This window comes from Scophthalmus maximus, chromosome 22, assembly GCF_022379125.1.
Source record: "Scophthalmus maximus strain ysfricsl-2021 chromosome 22, ASM2237912v1, whole genome shotgun sequence".
Classification (NCBI taxonomy): domain Eukaryota; kingdom Metazoa; phylum Chordata; class Actinopteri; order Pleuronectiformes; family Scophthalmidae; genus Scophthalmus; species Scophthalmus maximus.
The window spans coordinates 10,665,001-10,683,210 of record NC_061536.1 but is presented as its reverse complement, the minus strand read 5'-3'; the positions used below and the strand labels follow the sequence as shown (position 1 = coordinate 10,683,210).

Genomic DNA, 18,210 nt, shown 5'->3' with positions numbered 1-18,210 from the left:
TCTCATGGCCGGTTTGGAAAGTGTGAGACGAAGCAAAGACAACAAAGTCAAAGTGGAGTCGAGTCTGTGGGACGGGTGGTGGTGGACAATTCCTTCTGCACTGAAAACAGGGCGTCCACCAATGGGGTCTTCCGGTCACTGGACACTTGGGGATCATTTGCAATTTGAAAGGGGACATGTTCTAAAAACACCACCTACAAAGATGAATGCTCTATTTTTGTATAAGAACTTGCTCAATCAATTGATTACATTTAAAAAAGTACAGCATTATTAGTGGTCCCTTGTCGTTTGACCCACGTATCATCACGTCACATCACTATCAGTCAGAGCTTCACCACATTGCTGCTCAGTAAAGCACTGGCGCCCTCTTCAGGTGAAGTTGTATTTATTTTTTCCCTGTCAAACTATGAACTGCAACTACAAATACTGGAAACATAACCGGAGTAATGCTGATAAATTGAAACTATTGCATTGTAGACATATATAATCATCAAGTGAGATGAACAGGCCGTGTGTACAGACATAACATGTTACACGTGCTGGTGCCTTCTGTCGAGGAATCCCATAGGTTGGTCTCATCTATTCAGTTGCAATGGCTAAATTGAAATTATAAGACAATAATTGCGGCGAAATAATATCAGTCGATAAATACTATTGTGCTCCTTTTGCATGGTGCGTGTTGGGGTCATCTGCGAGCATGTGCTTTGGAATCTAGGAGGGTCACAATCACGTTAGTTGGACCCTGAGGGAGATTCTACAAACTCAGGTGGAATGCAAAGTGGATCATAAAGTCGCCTGAGACGTGCTTCATCTTTCAGACAGAAAAACATGCCCTCCGAGAAATAAACTCTTGTTCAGACAAGTGCTGCAAGGAAACCGAGAGTTCTGTCCTGCAATCTGAGACAAAAGATGCAGTAATGGAAATATAAAAATAACACTGTTAGCACATTGAGACTTTCCACCCCTGGTGGAGAAATAGTGGGTGACAATTACTTGTAAATGTAATCTAATAATTGACCGATCATTTCAGGGCGGGGCCCAGAGGTAAGATTTAGAACTGGTTACCAGTCTTGTCATCGGCTTTCCCCTTTTGATTGCCCTGGTTGGCAGAACAGTCGCCATATCATTATTGCTCATAATTGCTGAGATAATGCCCACATGTAAGTCCATATTTTGTTCATGAGCAATAGTCCTCAGGATGTATGCACGTGTATTTTCTCTTTGCGTGTCACACACAGAAAAAATGGATTTCAACATGAACAAGTATTTCACGTTCAACGCCACAAAAAAACAAACATGACATTGATAGAGTAACTTTAACTACAATAGATGTATGCAGATCGCATTTGCATGTGTATGAATAGGGGAAAACACATTATACAGAACAATAAAGGCCAGATCAGACTGCTGCCTCCGTTGAGTTGACAAGCAATAGAGACGAATCTAGTAAAAAAAAAAAAAAATGATGTTGAAAATGCTGCCAAAGCTCCCTGGGAAAGGAGCACAACGATGAGCAACAGCTCCACTGACCTTTGACCTGGGTGCGGTGGCATAGCGAGAAGGCCTCTTGCTGTCCGGGACAATGTTGTCCGCCCAGGCCTCTCCGTCCTCGGCAGTGTTGTTGGCCTCAGCAGCACTGCAGGGGGGGGGGACAGAGTCAGAAATGTGTTATGCGAATATTTCCAGCTAGCTGTTGGGTCTGTGTGTGCGGCGAAAAGAAAAAATCTCCCGTGCCCGAGGCCGCGCGTTCGAGGCCCGGGCCAATGTGGTAAAGTCATCAACAAACAACAACAGAGAGACCAGCTTTCTCCAAAATGGCTCACTGCCTCTTTAATATACAGCGCAAATGAGCACAAATGCATGCATGCAATGCGATGAAAACGTCAGCGCATACACATCTACAGAAGACCTCGTCTTGTGTTGGAATAGGCACCTTGAAAAAGAGGGGGAAAATATGCTGCTTAGCAAAATCAAGCGGTGAATCATTGCTCGGGGAATGTCGAACAGAACCGGCTGAGCGGAGAGTGACTTTGTGTTTGTCAGAGCAGCAGCGTTGCACCATGGTGACTTGTGCTCAGAACAAGGATTCACCGTGCCATCATTTACCGTTCTGTCGCCGAAATTTTTTTGGCAAACAATAAACTTTACCGCTCACGTCCTGGGATGTCGCCGTCGGTGCGTGTGGCCCGAGCGGGGTCCTCCCTCGGGGTCAACGGAGACGCTCCATTCATAATCATGAGCTGTCATCGCATCGAACAAACTGACACAAAAGGTCTCTTTGTTCACACACGCACGCACGCACGCACGCACGCACACACACACACACACACCCCCCGGGTGAAGCAGGGCGCTAAATGACGAGCAAACACTGGTAACATCACAACAATTTAGAGCCCGGTGTGACCTCAACAGCGTTGCATACGCGTGTGTGCACAGGGCGAAACCGTGCACGCCATATCCGCGCGCCGCTGCGCAGATGGGGAGCTTCACCTTTCGCTGTGCTCGTATAGGCACCAGCGGCTCAGGCTCTTTCTTTTGATGTAGACGAGCGGCATCGACGATTGGGAGCGGACGCCGCTGGAGAGAGACTCGCACGGAGACGCGCGCACGTGCATCCGACGAGTCCTCTCTGTGTCCCGACGTGATGAGGTGTGTTTATGGCGTCCGAAGCCTTTCCCTGCGTGAACTGACGACGCCTGACGCAGTATGAATGCCTTGATAAGGACGGAGTTAAAACGCGATGCGACCGAGAGCTGAAAGTGAATGCGAGAGTGTTTTGATTAGAACATGACTGGCAGCTAATGTGAGGCCGGCTTCAGCGATCCTCGCACATTTGCATGGTATCTGCAAACTGTCAAAGGCCGCGCACTGTCGGTATGCAAACGGACCTGACGTTCGGCCGTTGGACACTTTTGAAAGGTTGGACGCCAGAAGCTCCAACTTACGCCAACTTACCCGCCGCGAGTGCCAGGGGCAGAGCAGACACATTGAAGTTCAAGTCATTTGCATTTTCACTCCTTCAGAACGCCTAGGGCGTAAATTACGAGCGAACCACAAACATGTTGTCGGGACTCCGGTTCACCAGCTTTCGCCTTCCGTGAATCGCGCAGAGAGACACACGCCCCTCTCCGACAGACGTGAAAAAGCGTCCCCGCAGCAAAGGCAAACGGCCAAACACTGAACTCAAAGATTAGGACATGGCAAAAGTCACTCGAGATGATGGAATGCAAACTAGAGCGCAGCGCACAAAATCAGTCAAATACAATGTGTTGCTAATGGATGACCAAACACTGTTTGCAGAGACACATGTGATGCCTCCATTGAACAAGGGATCATCTATATCTTTTTGTTTCAGCTCAAGATATCTTCAAGCTGTGGTGGGGTTTTTTTTAATCAATAACCCTGTTTAACCAAGAAACCTCAAAGAAGAAATTTAAACTGATGCACTACGTGAAGCCCCACCATTGATTTCGCTGACAGAGCCATGGTTACCCTCCCTGACCACACGGGCATACACCCCAGAGGGTTCACATTGAGCCGCATTGTCGATGTGAACATTGTGGGAAAAAAGATGGAGTCTTTGCTGTACACGGCCCTGTAAGGCTTACGGACGGGAGCGCCGCCGGAGCGCTTCCAGTAACCACCGCGGTGGCCGGCGTTAATGCGGAAAGATCTGTTGCGACTGCATATAACGCCTCATGTAAATCGAAGGGGTTCAATACCCCCCTCCAAATTTGAATTGGCAACGCCCAAATGCTCCAGAAAATATCCGTGTTAGCCCATGTGAGAATACAGCAGGAACAATTTCCAGAAGATTCACAAACGCTGCCATAATTCATCCCGCAAGTTTTCTGAGAGGAAAATCGCGTATTTCTACTTCGGAGTTTGCCATCGGCTCAGTTTATGTTACCTCGGTGTTAAGTGACACACACAAATGTCGCAGGTTCCATGAGAGAGTGACTCATTTTCATACTCAATTGTTCCAAGTAATGTCAGCTATTTAAAACACGGATGAGCTGACCTTCTTTGACTAAGATGTTGCCGAATGGCATCCCTAGTAGACACAATGGTGTGTGTGTGTGTGTGTGTGTGTGTGTGTGTAATTGATTTGCAGTTTCATGGCAGTGACAAAGGCATGTGGAGCTGCAGGTTCCTCCATAGTCCGTCCACCTACAACTCCGGCTGCAGGAGCCTGACGACGATTTCGCCAGACACTAAAACTCTGGGTGTGTTCGACTTGTTCGAAAGAGGACACGAGTGTGTCCTCCGAAAAAATTTCCCAGAGTGCGGATAAAGTGTCAAGAAAAAAGCCCCGCGTGACTTTGACGTCGCCTTGAACTGCGCGAGGCGCCACGCCGAGTCCAAACAAACAGAGCAGCGTGAAGACTTATTCCCAGGGAGACCCTGAAATCCTCAAATCTTGGCCGGATAAAAACCTGGGACGCGGATTAAGACTAAATCCTGAACGGGCAACAAATACAGACTTAAGTCTCTGTCTGGAATGTGATCCAGGGCAATTGACCCCCGATGGCGATTGGAGAATGCGTTCACACACACCGCAAATGATGTCAATGGGAGAGCTAACACCATATTCTATAGCTCATCAACGCTTTTCAAGAAGCAACTGTGTCTGACAATGAGCGGATGAGAGGCTATTAAGAATAATGACCTTTTATTCTCTATTTGAGTCATTGTACTTTGTACTAATGTACCGTAAATGTATGACAGGAAACTTGCTGCAGGTTTATCGTTTATCATTTCGAACCTGACGAACAACCTTTCACACTCTGTTAAACTTTAGCCTCGCGTAACCCCCCCCCCCCCCCGGCCCCGGCCCCGTGTGCAGCTCCCCTTGTGTGCGAAGGCGGCCCTCGCCTGATCAGCCCGTCATTTTGCTTTTTCTCTCTGTGCAAACACAAGCTGTCGCTGACGTTCCGCTTCGACAAACTGCACGAGCGGCATGATTACATAGTGCAGCAATGTGACTCGTGGGACTCGGCCACCGCCTCACCTGTGTGTACACATGAGGCTCAAACACAGCACTTGTGTGTTGCTCCTTCGCGAAGCGTTTCACACCGAATATGATGATGTCATGTCCACGAGATCAAAAAGGTTGGATTTTCTTAATGTCGGATGTCCGTTTGTTGCAAATATATGTAGCACTTCTCCATAGCCAATGGGGATGCCGTCCTTAGCCAAGACTACAAGTGGCGAAAAGGTCAAAGGTTATAATGTGCGACACACCCCTGCCTGATTGCTATTGGATCGAAGCGTAGCGGCTGTACCTGTTCGCTGTACCCCCGTCGATCCCCATTCAAGTTTTCCTAAGCAAGAAAAATGGATAACTTGTGTGCGGAAAAAATGGCGACTCGGTTTACGGCACAAGGGAACTGCGTCGCCCATCGCGTGACCACATCAGACAAGAGAACAGCGTAGTCATGTGCACTACGGATCAACTCTACAGGTTCGCGTAATGTACTGCGATGTTCTGCACCTACTCATTGGCCAATCGCAAATGCATTGCCGGTAATTGAGAAACACGGATCCTCGTTCAGGTACCTGCACTTCTAGTCGATTGTCACACTGTTTGACGAGCAGGCCGCGCTGTTTACCGACGAGCACCTCCCAGTTTCCCAGATGGTCGCTCTGGCTCTGTTTACAATATTTGAATTTATTGCTCGGCTGTATAACGACGCGCCTGCAGCACACGGCTGAGCAGAGTGGCGACAGAAAATGCGAGATCCTGGCTTGTGTCTTGCTTCCTTTTCCCCCCTTCTTGTTGTACACCGCAGTCCCTCTTTGTCATGTTATTTTGCTGTACGAATTAATGTAACCATTGACATTGGCAATGATGATAAGACGATCGTTAATCGATTGTTTGGCCTTTCAAATGTCTGCGAAACAGTGACGAATGTCTGACAAATCATTCAAACAACACAAACGCTCAAGTTTAAATCATAAAAAAAGACTGAAAACTCATAAATCGTATTATGAAAATAGCAGCCTCGTCGTTTCAACTTAGACTGCAATAGGTAATGTCCACAGAAATGCTCTGGACTGTCAAAATTACATAAAAACTTTATGTTTACGTGACACAATGACTTGTTCCTTGTGAATTTCTTTATGTTGAGTCGAAAAAAATAGAATTTTGAGTTAATTTCACTCAAAAATCATGTCAATGTTGCACAATTAGTCAATAAGTCAATATTGCGTGTGTTCACCCTACATAACAGCAGGTGTTGCCGAGTCGTGCTGAACATATTAAATCATGTCAGGTGTTCTCATAACTTCACTGTTACTGAGTCGGGTGAGCCCGACCGATACATCGGTTTGCCGATATTAATAGTCCGATATGTTTAGGGCCCGACCGCTATATTGCTCCGGCTCTCAAATGCGCATTTCTGGTCACATTTTACGTAATGTTTGATGTTTATTATCTTAATTCAAGTACTGTATTCTTTTTATTTATAGTTATTTATAATAAAGTTAATGGTTCAACTGAAAATATCAAGCCTCAATTTAAATGCTGTTGTCATAAAGGTGACGAAATCTGATGAATCACTGACAGGTTCAAAATATATATATACATGTATAAATCGGCCGATATGTCGGTACCGGATATCTCGAACTCCCTAATATCGATATCGGCCCCCAAAAATCCATATCGGTCGGGCCCAAGTTTTCACAGTGCATCTAAATGAGGTGCATTCCAGCACCACGCTCGATATGAGAGTAACAACACATGAGGGGCCTCTGCAGACCACGCGAGGGGGCGAACTCCTGCAGGACGCGTCGAGGTCGTGAGTCTTCGGGTCCTACGACCTCGACGCGTCCCGTTGCTCTGCGCACCTACCCGAGCGACTCCAGGCTCTCGCCCCTCGACTTCCTCTTGAAGTGGAAGAGCTTGAACCTTTTCTTCTCGCCCTCGCCTTTGTTCGCGTCCCTCTCCGCCGACCGGTCCAGGTGGGCTTCGCTCCGGGAGAACAAACTTTTCAGGGACTTTCTGGACGAGCCCTTCTTCGCCATCGCCGCAGAGGGATGAGGGATGAGGGATGCCCGGGGCGATGTGTCACCGAGGGCGGGGGAGGAAGCGAGTCGCGTCTACTTTCCCCTCGGAGGATCCGGAGTGTCGGAGAGAAGCTGCTCGGAGCCAGAGCACCTCTTGTTGACAGATGTCAGCTGCTGCTGCTGCTGCTGCGCACGCTTCATGTTTCATGTGTGCAGCATGCGGGGATCAGGCGGGGCGACACGCCCCCTGCACGAGGAGCAGCAGACAGGCAGACAGGTAGACAGACAGACAGGCAGGTAGAGAGACAGACAGAAAGACAGACAGACAGACAGGCAGACAGACAGACAGACAGGCAGAGAGACAGACAGGCAGGCAGACAGGTAGACAGACAGGTAGACAGGCAGGTAGAGAGACAGACAGGTAGACAGACAGGTAGACAGACAGACAGATAGGTAGACAGACAGGTAGACAGACAGACAGAGCGACAGACAGGTAGACAGGCATGTAGAGAGACAGACAGGTAGACAGACAGACAGGCAGACAGACAGACAGACAGGCAGACAGACAGGCAGGTAGGCAGACAGACAGACAGACAGACAGACAGACAGACAGGTAGACAGGCAGACAGACAGACAGGCAGACAGACAGGCAGGCAGACAGGTAGACAGAGAGAGAGAGAGAGACAGACAGGCAGACAGACAGACAGACAGACAGACAGATAGGCAGGCGGACAGACAGACAGGCAGGCAGACAGACAGACAGGTAGACAGGCAGACAGGCAGGCAGACAGAGAGACAGACAGACAGGCAGGCAGAGAGACAGACAGACAGACAGACAGACAGACAGACAGGCAGGCAGGCAGAGAGACAGACAGACAGACAGGCAGCCTCCTAGTGACACTTCCTTTGATGACTTTTTATCCATTATTTAGACAAAATAATTTAGGAAAACAAGTTTTTGTTTGAATATCCTCATGGGTCACACCCCAGTCGCTTGCAATCATCCCTGGAAAATATGAATGAGTGTAAATAAACCACATGATATAAATGCTGCTGGGATCAGGAGAATACCGAGATAATACCAAAACCAAAACTGGATTATATGATTACATAATCTGGTTTCAGAATCCTTTTCTCCCCCCTAAAAAAACCTACTTCAAATCATAATGTGCCAATGATAATAATAATAATGATAATGTGTGTTCTTTTATTTGTCTTCAATCATTCAATTTAAATAGATCCGATTGAGCAATTTGTGGATTATTTTAAATTGCATACAGATGAGATAGACGTTACGCGTCAGTGTTTGCAATCTCAGTGGGTCAATGGCGACATCTTGTGGTCTCTCTGCAGTTTGCAAATTGATCTCAGATCTGATTAAAGGACACGTACGTAAAACTCTCGGGCCAGCTCGTGTGCCACTGTATGTGCATGTGTCTTACTCTGCCCCACGATGGCGCCACCGTGCAGCTTGCTCGCACGGAACCAGTTGCAGTGTGTGGCGCCTGCTGGACAAGGAAATGACTGTGAACTGACTGATCCAATTAAGAATCAATAAATCGCAACAAGGATCCAAAAGGAAGCCTTTTTCAACTTTCAGTGGACGATAGAAAATAGCTGCTTTGATAATTTTTCTGTATTATTACAGTAAATCAACAATGTTTTATTGCCTCGTCACTAAAATGACCTCACTGAATATGGTGATGTAAACCACCATTTATATTGTTATACAGTTGACCTTTAGACCCGTTCCGCCGACCGCTGCGGCGCCACAAATCTTGTGGTATTACTCAGTGCCCCGTGCCCATGTATGGGCTTTACCACCTACAAAATATTAAAAAATAACTGTGATCGAAAGTCAAACAAACTGAGACTGATGATGAGCAGATGAACAAAATAGATCATTTATTGTGTCAGTAAAAACCACACAGTTCTTTGATTCCCACATAATTTCTTTTTTAAATGCACATGCACTATGATAAATAATAATTTAAGTTTAAGCCATAGAAAAGCATTGCCTATCAGTAAATTAAAAATGAAAGGAAAAAATTGTCTCGGGAACAAAGTCTGCTTGTTTCTGACTCACCCGATGAAACAGACAAACACCCCGTGCTATCCAAAATTATATGATGACATTATTGTCCTTGGAATCATAATAGTTGTTCATAAATGAAACATGGTCACGGTATTATCCGACAGTAAAAGTAAACGTGCAAGGCGGGTGACAGGTTGGGCTACAGACCAAAAAAAAAACACTGCTACTGTAAAATTTGCATATCCACTTGATCAATTGCTCATACTCAACAATAAACAGAAGGGGGAAAAAAGATTTGATTGACATTTTGTAAATTCACCAAGAACTGTGTTATGACTCAAACTCTACCATTTTTCCTTAACCTTCCCACCTTGTGTGTCTTATGTGCTTGATGTGTCTTTCCCAACAGGTTTGTACAGCAATATCACGGCCCCTGAAGTTCCCGAGAACTAGAAGGGGGAATTTGCACCTGGGAATTATATTGCATGAATGCCCAACCCGTGTTTGCAGAGTCATTTCGCTAATGCTACATCTGTGGCGTTCGCATCCGTCAGTGCAACGGCAGTAAATCCCAAACAGCCAAGTGACACTTCTGCTGGGAAGATTTTGAGTCATCGCTCATTAAATGTGAATGAGCGAAACCCGTTGGAACCTGCGACACCTTCACTGGGGATTAAGAATCAGACCCTGATTATACGAATATATAAAAGATAAATGGCCGATAACGACGACACACGTTTTCCCGTGTAAACTGTGTCCTTTCCCGCCGTGTATTAAAATGATAACATTAAAATCCATTTCAATGTGGCGCGTGCACGTTTTCAGAATACAGGGCTCTGATTTATAGCAAACAAATGTATGTTGTAATTCATATGTGAAGCAATGTGCTCACTTGATTTTGCTGCAGGTAGACGCTGTTTCGCAAAAATTCAACATGGCCGAACACGTTTAAAGGATAAAAAAAAATTAATTGAACAGGAAAACCACATATTCTTGCTTGGTGGCTTGGTGGTCAATATAATAACAATAAAAAAAGGAGTGGATATACTGTAACATGTGACGGGAGCTGACACTAACTGTGTCCAGGAAGTGTTTTGTAAATTTCCTTTTAGCACAATGGTCGTGACATGCAGAAATATGTGGAGTTGGTGACTGGCACTCGGAAAAAAAAGGGGAAGTCAGATCCATAGATTCAATAGTCAAAAGTACAGAAACTTTTTTTTTTTTCTCCTTTTACATGCAAGTTTGTGACATGGCGTAATCTGATGCGAGACGTTGACTTTCCCTGGAAATTTGTAGGTTGGTGCTGAAGACGAGAGGCGTGTACTGTGCGGAGATCTGGTGCACGCACACGCTTCACATCGCCATTTCTCCCATGGCTTGAGGACTTCCTGTTGTGACTGTTGTGACTGTTGCGTGCTGCGTAAGCCGAGTCGGTTTGACGGCTGCCCAGCGACAGAGGGGAACTAAAGTGTGTGTGTGAGTGTGTGAGTGTGTGTGTGTGTGTGAGTGTGTGTGTGTGTGTGTGTGTGTGTGTGTGTGTGTGTGTGTGTGTGTGTGTGCGTGTGTGTGCGTGTGTGTGCGTGTGTGTGCGTGTGTGTGCGTGTGTGTGTGTGTGTGTGTGTGTTTTTTGAAGGATAAATTCCTATAGCAGGCTGCTATAGGCGTAGTGGTTAGCACTTTCGCCTCCCAGCAAGAAGGTTCTGGGTTCGAATCCCGGTTCGAACCAACCAGGGCTTTTCTGTGTGGAGTTTGCATGTTCTCTCTCCCAGTTCTCCACAGTCATGCAGAATTGGGTTGGGAATGAACCCCCCCCACCCTTAAATGGGTAGACGATGGATGGAAAGTCCTGTAGCGTTGCGCCGCAGGCCGGGACAACACGTGCCGATAGACAAAATGACGCACGCAGAGCGAATGCACGAAAAAAAGGCGGGAAATGCGATGCAAAGGACACGCCACGCGACCAAATCGACAGAGACGCAGCGCATGCAAACGAGACAGACAGCATGCAGAAACGCGCTTGAAGCATAGTCGCTCACTCATAAGTGGTGTTGCAAAATTAGCTCAAATGTAAAAAAAAAAAAAGAAAAGTCTTATTTGAAACACCAACAGCCTTTCTGTTGGTGTTTCAAATAAGACTTTTCTTTTTTTCTTTTTCTTTTTTTTTTTTTACATTTGAGCTAATTTTGCAACACCACTTGTGAGTGAGCGTCTTCCATAAAAATCCGTAGTCACGAGGCATCGGGAAACAAGCGCGTCCCAATGGCTGATGCCGCCCGCTGCGAGTTGACGATGTTCTCGTCTCCTCTCCCTTTTTCAGAACGGCACCGGGGCGTTTTGTTTCGTACTTTGCCCCTTCAGCTGTGGCCCCTGCTTCGTTCCGCTCGACCACACAGCAGGATGCGAACACCTCGCCGGCTGGCGGCTGGCGGCGGCCTCGGCGCGAAAGGGGAGGATTTCCTGTCACCTCTGCAGTTTGACTGCACACTTTGAAAATGAAAAGGTGCTGAGGTGCTTTTATTCTGGTCGGCGGCGTGTAGGTGTTTCGCTGTGAGGTTACTCCCCCACACGGCGGAGAGATCACAAGAGGAAACACCACAGGACGCACCGAGTCATTGTGAGCCTGCAAAGAAAGAAAAAAAAACCCTGAAAAAATGTGGTTGGGCGGAGAAAAAAAAGGGAGAGAGAGAGATTGAGAAACAGAGAGCGAGGGAGGGAGGGAGAGGCTGAGAGAGGATTACTGTAAAGAGCGAACCGTGCTCACAGTAACTTTGCAATAGGTTCTGTCGATTGAACGTGTGTCCCGTTGGCATGGGACGAGATGATGAAATGAGACGTCCTTCCAGTACTGATCCAATGAATGAAACCAAGAGCCGGACAAGACACAAATGCCGCAGAGCCCAAGGGGGGGAAAAGAAACTCCATATGGCTGGGCGTCTCACCCCAGAACCCGCAAGGTTCCTCACTGCAACTGCTGCCCGCGTCACTCGGCGCGACTTGACAGTGACAAGGGCCGACGGAGGAGTGTCCGTTGGCGCGGGCAAGGGGTTTTGTAACGAAACACATTGTGGCAATTTTTCTGACGAGTTTCATTTCCTGTGGTTTCTAGGAAAGAGAGCGCGACAGAGTGACCGACCGGGCCGACTGGGAGTCCTTGGGGTTGATCACCAGCGAGAGCGACCGGGCGGTAAACAGGATGCTGCGATGGGCGTATGCCCTCTCCTCCCATGGAAAGGGTATGAATCAATAACCGCGTCGTCTGGGATGTGACTGGGATGTGCTTTTGAGATATTTGTCCCGGTGAGATTCAGTGGAATGACAATAGAACCAATTCAGGAGGAAACTCCCAATGATGATAGGAAGAGAGTCTCCGCAGAGACATATCGGAATTTTGATCGCACCTACTTAAAGACTTAAATTGGAAACAATATATTCCTGCTATTCATAATGTAAGGTGTCCGTAACGAACATGGAAAAGGTTAAAATATCATAAGTAAAAGTAATCACTGCGAAATAAAAGCTCAGGCGTCAAACTGCTGCGGACGCCAACATTAGTTTTCGGGTCTCTCTCTCATATTATTATGACTACTATAGGCATTAAATATATTTCAGGATACAAACAGGTTTATTGTACGGGCAATATTATTGTGACATATATGTCCCGACCCAAATTTCGTCCGAAACACAAGAATGAAAAACAAAATCATGGTGTACAAGGTGTATAGAAAGAATATCTTTAATATGCTACATCACGTAAATATAAAAGTATCATCAAAATAGTCTCTCACGTATAAATTCTCAACATCTCATAACCTGTTATTTCTTTCGGAAAGGAAAAAAAATAAACTACATATAGAAACATGTCGTATAAAAAGGAAAGAACACTACAAAATGGTAGAAAGATATTACTGACTCAGTTGTAAACTTTTTCACGAACAGTTCCTGCTCCCTGCTTTCTTTTATTACATTTTTTTTTAGGAAAGACCAAAAGCAGACAGATCTAGTTGCATTTTTATTCCAGTGCTAAGTGACAAAAATGTTAACGTTCAGTGCTGAAAACGAGGTACCGATGTCTCAAGAATGACATTTGGATGAACTTTACACACGTGTACAGTAAAGCTGTGTATGTAAGAAATATCTGAATCCTTTTCCGCCTGGTAAAAAGCTACATAGCAACACACTCGGAGGTTTTTGGATTTAAGTTAAGAATAAAGAATAAAAGCCCTTTTCTTCACGGGATTCTCTCCGTGGCATTTGGTTTCGCTAAATTAGCCGTGTGACATTTCTGGCTAAACCCTGACAGGATGTTATGAATAATGCTGAATCGTTTTCCTTAAAAACAAAAATCCTGCTACACATTCATGTTCTTTCATTGTAATTTTGGCAATCGCTTATATCCGTCAACAGTTTTCAAGATAACAGATTTTTTTTCCCCCTTTTTACACACACAAAAAAAATAAAAATAAATCATAAATAAATAAAAACAGTTGAGGAGCAGGAAGTTGGTTTGTGCTTTCACTGTGCTCCGTCTTCTCACACACACACACACACACACACACTCCCACTCACTGTACACACGCATCCAGAAGCTCAAACACACCCTCGCACAAAAGTAATAACAACAACACACAATGTGACAAGTGACGACTCCTCCACGTGTCTTTGTTCCTGAGTCCGTTTGTGGGGTGTTTCCCCCTGGAGATCCAATCTCCCCCGCGGAAATGTCAACGTAGAAAAGAAGAAGAAGAAAAAAACGCTAACGAGCGAAAAACAAACTATGACGAAACTAAATAAATAGAGATGACTCGAATAAAGATTAAAAAAAAAATAAAAAGTAATAAGTTAAAGCACAAAAAGCAAACACTTCTCTACCTGAGTGAAAAGAGTTTTAAATACTTCACAGCTTGACAGCGCCTCCCTCCTTTCTTTTTCTAAACTGAGGTTGTGGGAGGAAATACAATCGCTGAATCCCCATCGCCCAGTCTTTGGATTGCTCTTCTTTTGGTGTTGCGCTCGGTGGATTGTGACAGTGCGTGTTCCCCGGCTCTGCCCCTCATGGGCAAAAATAGGGCGTTTTATTTGGCGACATCTGTTTTTCTTTGTTTCATGATACGCTGCATGTTCATCTTTATCCCTTTTTCTCCCCTCCGCAATTCCTTTCTCACTGTCCCTCCGTCTTCACCGTCGGCCGCTTGTGGAGGTGGACGACGCTGGCCCTCTCCGGGTAGGCCAGCGGCGGGCTGTGATGGGACGCCGGCGCAGCCGCCTGGGCCAAGGGCATTGCCGGTGCGTTAATTGCCGCCGTCAGAGCCTTCAGCAGCACGGTGGCCTCCGTCTGATCCTCCTTGCCCTCGCCTTCCAGGGTGCGAGCCAACCAACGCTCCACGGCCTCCTCCACCTGCGGCGCAGTCGCCGTCTCTATGAGCGCGTCGGCCTCCTGGCTGGCGTCGAACCGCTCCACCATCTCTTTCACGTGCACGCCGGCGGGAGCGCCGGCCAGGCAGCCGCCGCGCTGGTGGACGCGGAGGGAGAAGCGGTGGAAGAAGGTCTGGGCGCACAGCTGGCAGCGGTAGGGCCGGTCGCGGCTGCTGTGGAGGCGTCGGTGCAGTTTGAGGTGGATGTACTGGGTGAACTTGGTGCTGCACAGCTTGCACTGGTAGGGTTTTTCTCCGGAGTGGAGACGCAGGTGCGTTTTCAAGTTGCTGGTGCTGCTGAAGCGTTTGTGACACACCTGGAGAACGGGAGGATAAAGAGGTTAAGGCTTCTGTGAGAAACACTCACATGACTGATCATCAACGCCCAAAGTGTAGATTGTGTGCAGGATTATTCTGGGAGAGCAGTATGATTAATGTCATCTCTTGACGTTATTGATAGCGTTGGGTTTGGCCATGTTATTCCAGTTCTCTGGGGTATTTACATATAACAAGAGGGACTAATTTTTGTTTCCCTGAAAGACCAGTTCCATCCAACAAAACTCCTCACACTCACACCCACATTAGCGGACACAAGCATACAAACGCTATTGCGTGACAGGGTGGGTAGTGGCTCGGTGAAAATCAGGTTTTGGGTTTCGTGAAAGGTCAATGAGTCAGAGAGCATTTACGCACATCCAATGCGTTTCTTTGTTTATCTCTCACCGACTGATTTTACACCAGTGTCATGGTGAGTTCAGCAGATTGCCATGATCCTCAACCTACCTGGCATTCGTGTGGTTTCTCCCCCGTGTGGACCAGGTGATGTTTCTGGAGGTGGGCCAGCTGAGTGAAGCTCTTCTTGCACAAGTTACACTGGAACGGCCTCTCGCCACTGTGCACTCGGAGGTGGACCTGCAGATCACACAAACGGAACGTGATGAGCGTTGGTGTCAAATTGCATCCAACGGCGAAAAATCTGAACACATCAAAAGTAAATCCGGATTACGAGAAAGACCATCACCTTGAGATTTGACAGTTGTCCGAAAGTCTTTGAGCAGATGTTACACTCGTACTTGATCTTTCCGTTCTGCTTCTTCAGCGGGTAGGGCAGCGATTTGTGGCCCGGGCCGTTGCGTGGCGCCGTGTTGCCTTTGGTCATAGCCAGGCTTAGGTTCATGGCCTCCTCGCAGCCAGTGGGCGACTGCTCAGCGGTCTGATGCTGGCTGTCGAGCTTGGGGAGAGGGGAGAGCTCTGGTGTGGCCGGGGCGCCCCGCGGTGGGGACACATTGGGCGTCAGTTCTTTCAGACCTCCCTGCGGAGACGGTGGGTAGGGGAGGGACACCGGAAGTAGATTCGGCGAGCCGATGGGGGGGTACGGGAGTCCATCTGTGCCCAGGTAGTTGCTGTATCGGAGGGGTCCTCTTGAGGGCAGCATTCCTGCAAAGGGAGGGGAGTACGAGGGGAGGAGGAGGCGAGGATAGTGCGGCCCGTAGGGCGGCAGAAGCGGGTAGGGGGGCTGGAGGGGTCTGGGCTGTTGGTAAAGAGGGTAAGACGACACCAGCCCCTCCCTGTGCCCGTAGAGGCCGTGGAGATGGAGGGGGAGATTTCGGTGCGGGGACGGGAGCACTGGGTGGTGTCCCGATAAGTATGGGTGACTCAAGCCCACGCTGGGTTTTCTGTGTTCAGTCCGAGGGGAGTGACTGATCCCGCGGTCCTGTGGATCGCTGTCGCCCCTCTCCTCCTTCTCGACCTTTTTGCTGAAGTCCATGATCTGCTCGTCGGGCGTGTCGGGCGGCGTGTCTCTCTCCAGCATCTCCACGTCGATCTTCTCCTCTCCCTCCTCATCCCTCTCTTCTTTCACCTCCTCCCTTGTCCGTTCTTGAAGCCACGCCTGCCGAGGCAGGTGCTTGGCGTACTCGGGCTCTTGGTCGTCATCGGCACCCATGTATTCTGCGAGACAGAAGAATGACCTTGAGTATCGTCGCGGATTTGGATTGGCATGAAGTAGAAGTGGACATGGAGAGAAGCTCACTTAAATGTCTTTTTACTGAATTCAATGAGGTAACATGCCTCACACACACACACACACACACACACACACACACACACACACACACACACACACACTCACACACACGGACAGTCATGCGCCCACAGAATGCACTCCCTCTGATGGTAAATGATAGTAGTTTCAGTTTTGACTTGACGCATTGTACAGAATAGGTTTCTATTTGTCAATCACAGTAGTGATTGAAGTGTGGGAAGAAAGGGTTGGTGGTGAAGTGTGTGGGAGTCCATGTGTCATGTCATGTTCGAGCATCTGACTCTCTGAGAATTTGAGTTTCGTGGGTTGGAGCCCTTTTCTGGGTATTGCTGAGTCTTACCGTACTGTCTCTTCCTTTTTTTTCTCCTTCTCTCTCTTTCTTTTTTTAAAAGAAAACCCTCTGCTCACCTCGCGAGGCAAATCCGTCACTAAGTACTGAGTCAACACCCGCAGGTGCTCATTGTCTGAGTTCCATATAAGGTCATACTGAGGACTTAACCCCTATTTTGTGCATGTTTTTATCGAAGCACACCCTAGTTTTTATCCATCTAATTGTAATCCTAAAGGCAGCTGCTCTTTGCTTTGTCACGGTCACATCACGATTTGAGAAGTGCAATTTGAAAGAGCAAAACTCTTCCCAAAAGTCAAGCGCCCCAGAGAGTTGGCCGCCGAACTAGAACCGAATTCACGATGAACCGGAAAATCTCACCTGTAGACTAAACAGTGAGCACGAGGCAATGGCATACTGGCAGGTGGATGCTTTTATGAGCCTCTTAGTTGATTGAACAACCTAATGATACCGCTTTGGCATTAGTCACCACGATGAATGGTAATGCAACCTGTGGATCCAGTTAGTATGAATCATCAGACTTTGCGGCAACAGATAATCATTCATCGCGATGAGGGTATGACTTTCCTCTCTATTAATAGCTGAACACAAGTGACTCAGAGAAGAACTTTGACCAGCCGTCATTCCCCCGGGGAGTTCTCCGCTCTCCTTCAGAATCTCCTGCCACATCTCTTGACGACACACACACACACACACACACAGATTTGTTTGGTCTGTGTGCGGCGTGCGCATTTTTAAACCCATTATCTCACATAAATATTTGGCTCTTTGGGGGGAAGCCACGCAGACAGAACGAGCGTCAAAAAAACCCGGAGTACAGCAAGTCTGATGTCGTCTCGCGGACAACGCATCAGGCCATGTTGTGTCTTTATTCGCTTTGAAGAGAGCGCATTTTGAATGGATCACCTCCACGGCACAGATCCAAGTCTGTCATTTTAGTAGATCAAGTAGGAAGGAATTCATTGTGCCGCCTCGACATCGAAACCGATTCGCGATTGGTTGTTCTGGTTGTGCAGTAAATCGGTATTTAAAGTGACGGTTTCTGCGCCTCGTGACATTTTGTCCATCGGATCTGTTCTCAAGTCATCACCACGTCCTCGGCACTCACTCTGCTTGATGTCGTCCTGCTGGCTGCACAGCCTCTGGGCGAACTCCTGGCTGTACCAGACCAGCAGCTCCTGGTTGGGCTCCACCGGCCGGAGGGTGTAGAAGTAGATGTCGCGGCCGTTCTGGCACGCCACCAGGTTCTGCTCGGCCATGGAGCGCGCCGGGTTGACGTAGCGCATCCAGTTGCTCCTGTGGACGTCGTAGCCATCGAGGAAGTTCTGAAGCTGGCCACCGCCGTAGATCTGCGAAGAAG

The 18,210-nt window shown here is 47.6% G+C and overlaps 2 protein-coding genes across 4 annotated transcripts in view; both read right to left on the bottom strand.

The window, feature by feature from the left end:
* LOC118292501 overlaps nucleotides 1-7,166 on the bottom strand; it is a 34,663-nt gene extending 27,497 nt beyond the window's left edge. Inside the window, exons 1-2 of the mRNA XM_047330179.1 lie at nucleotides 6,854-7,166; nucleotides 1,531-1,636 (exon numbers count right to left, since the gene is read on the bottom strand). Coding sequence (XP_047186135.1) covers nucleotides 1,531-1,636; nucleotides 6,854-7,026 — 279 coding nt within the window. The 5' untranslated portion in view covers nucleotides 7,027-7,166. The remainder of the gene's footprint in view (nucleotides 1-1,530; nucleotides 1,637-6,853) is intronic.
* Nucleotides 7,167-12,763: 5,597 nt separating this feature from the next.
* prdm1b (PR domain containing 1b, with ZNF domain) overlaps nucleotides 12,764-18,210 on the bottom strand; it is a 12,469-nt gene continuing 7,022 nt past the window's right edge. For all 3 annotated transcript variants that reach the window (XM_035620541.2, XM_035620542.2, XM_035620543.2), the window contains 4 exons: nucleotides 17,959-18,199; nucleotides 15,479-16,407; nucleotides 15,241-15,369; nucleotides 12,764-14,774 (listed from right to left, as the gene is read on the bottom strand). In XM_035620541.2, coding sequence (XP_035476434.2) covers nucleotides 14,205-14,774; nucleotides 15,241-15,369; nucleotides 15,479-16,407; nucleotides 17,959-18,199 — 1,869 coding nt within the window. In that variant the 3' untranslated portion in view covers nucleotides 12,764-14,204. The remainder of the gene's footprint in view (nucleotides 14,775-15,240; nucleotides 15,370-15,478; nucleotides 16,408-17,958; nucleotides 18,200-18,210) is intronic.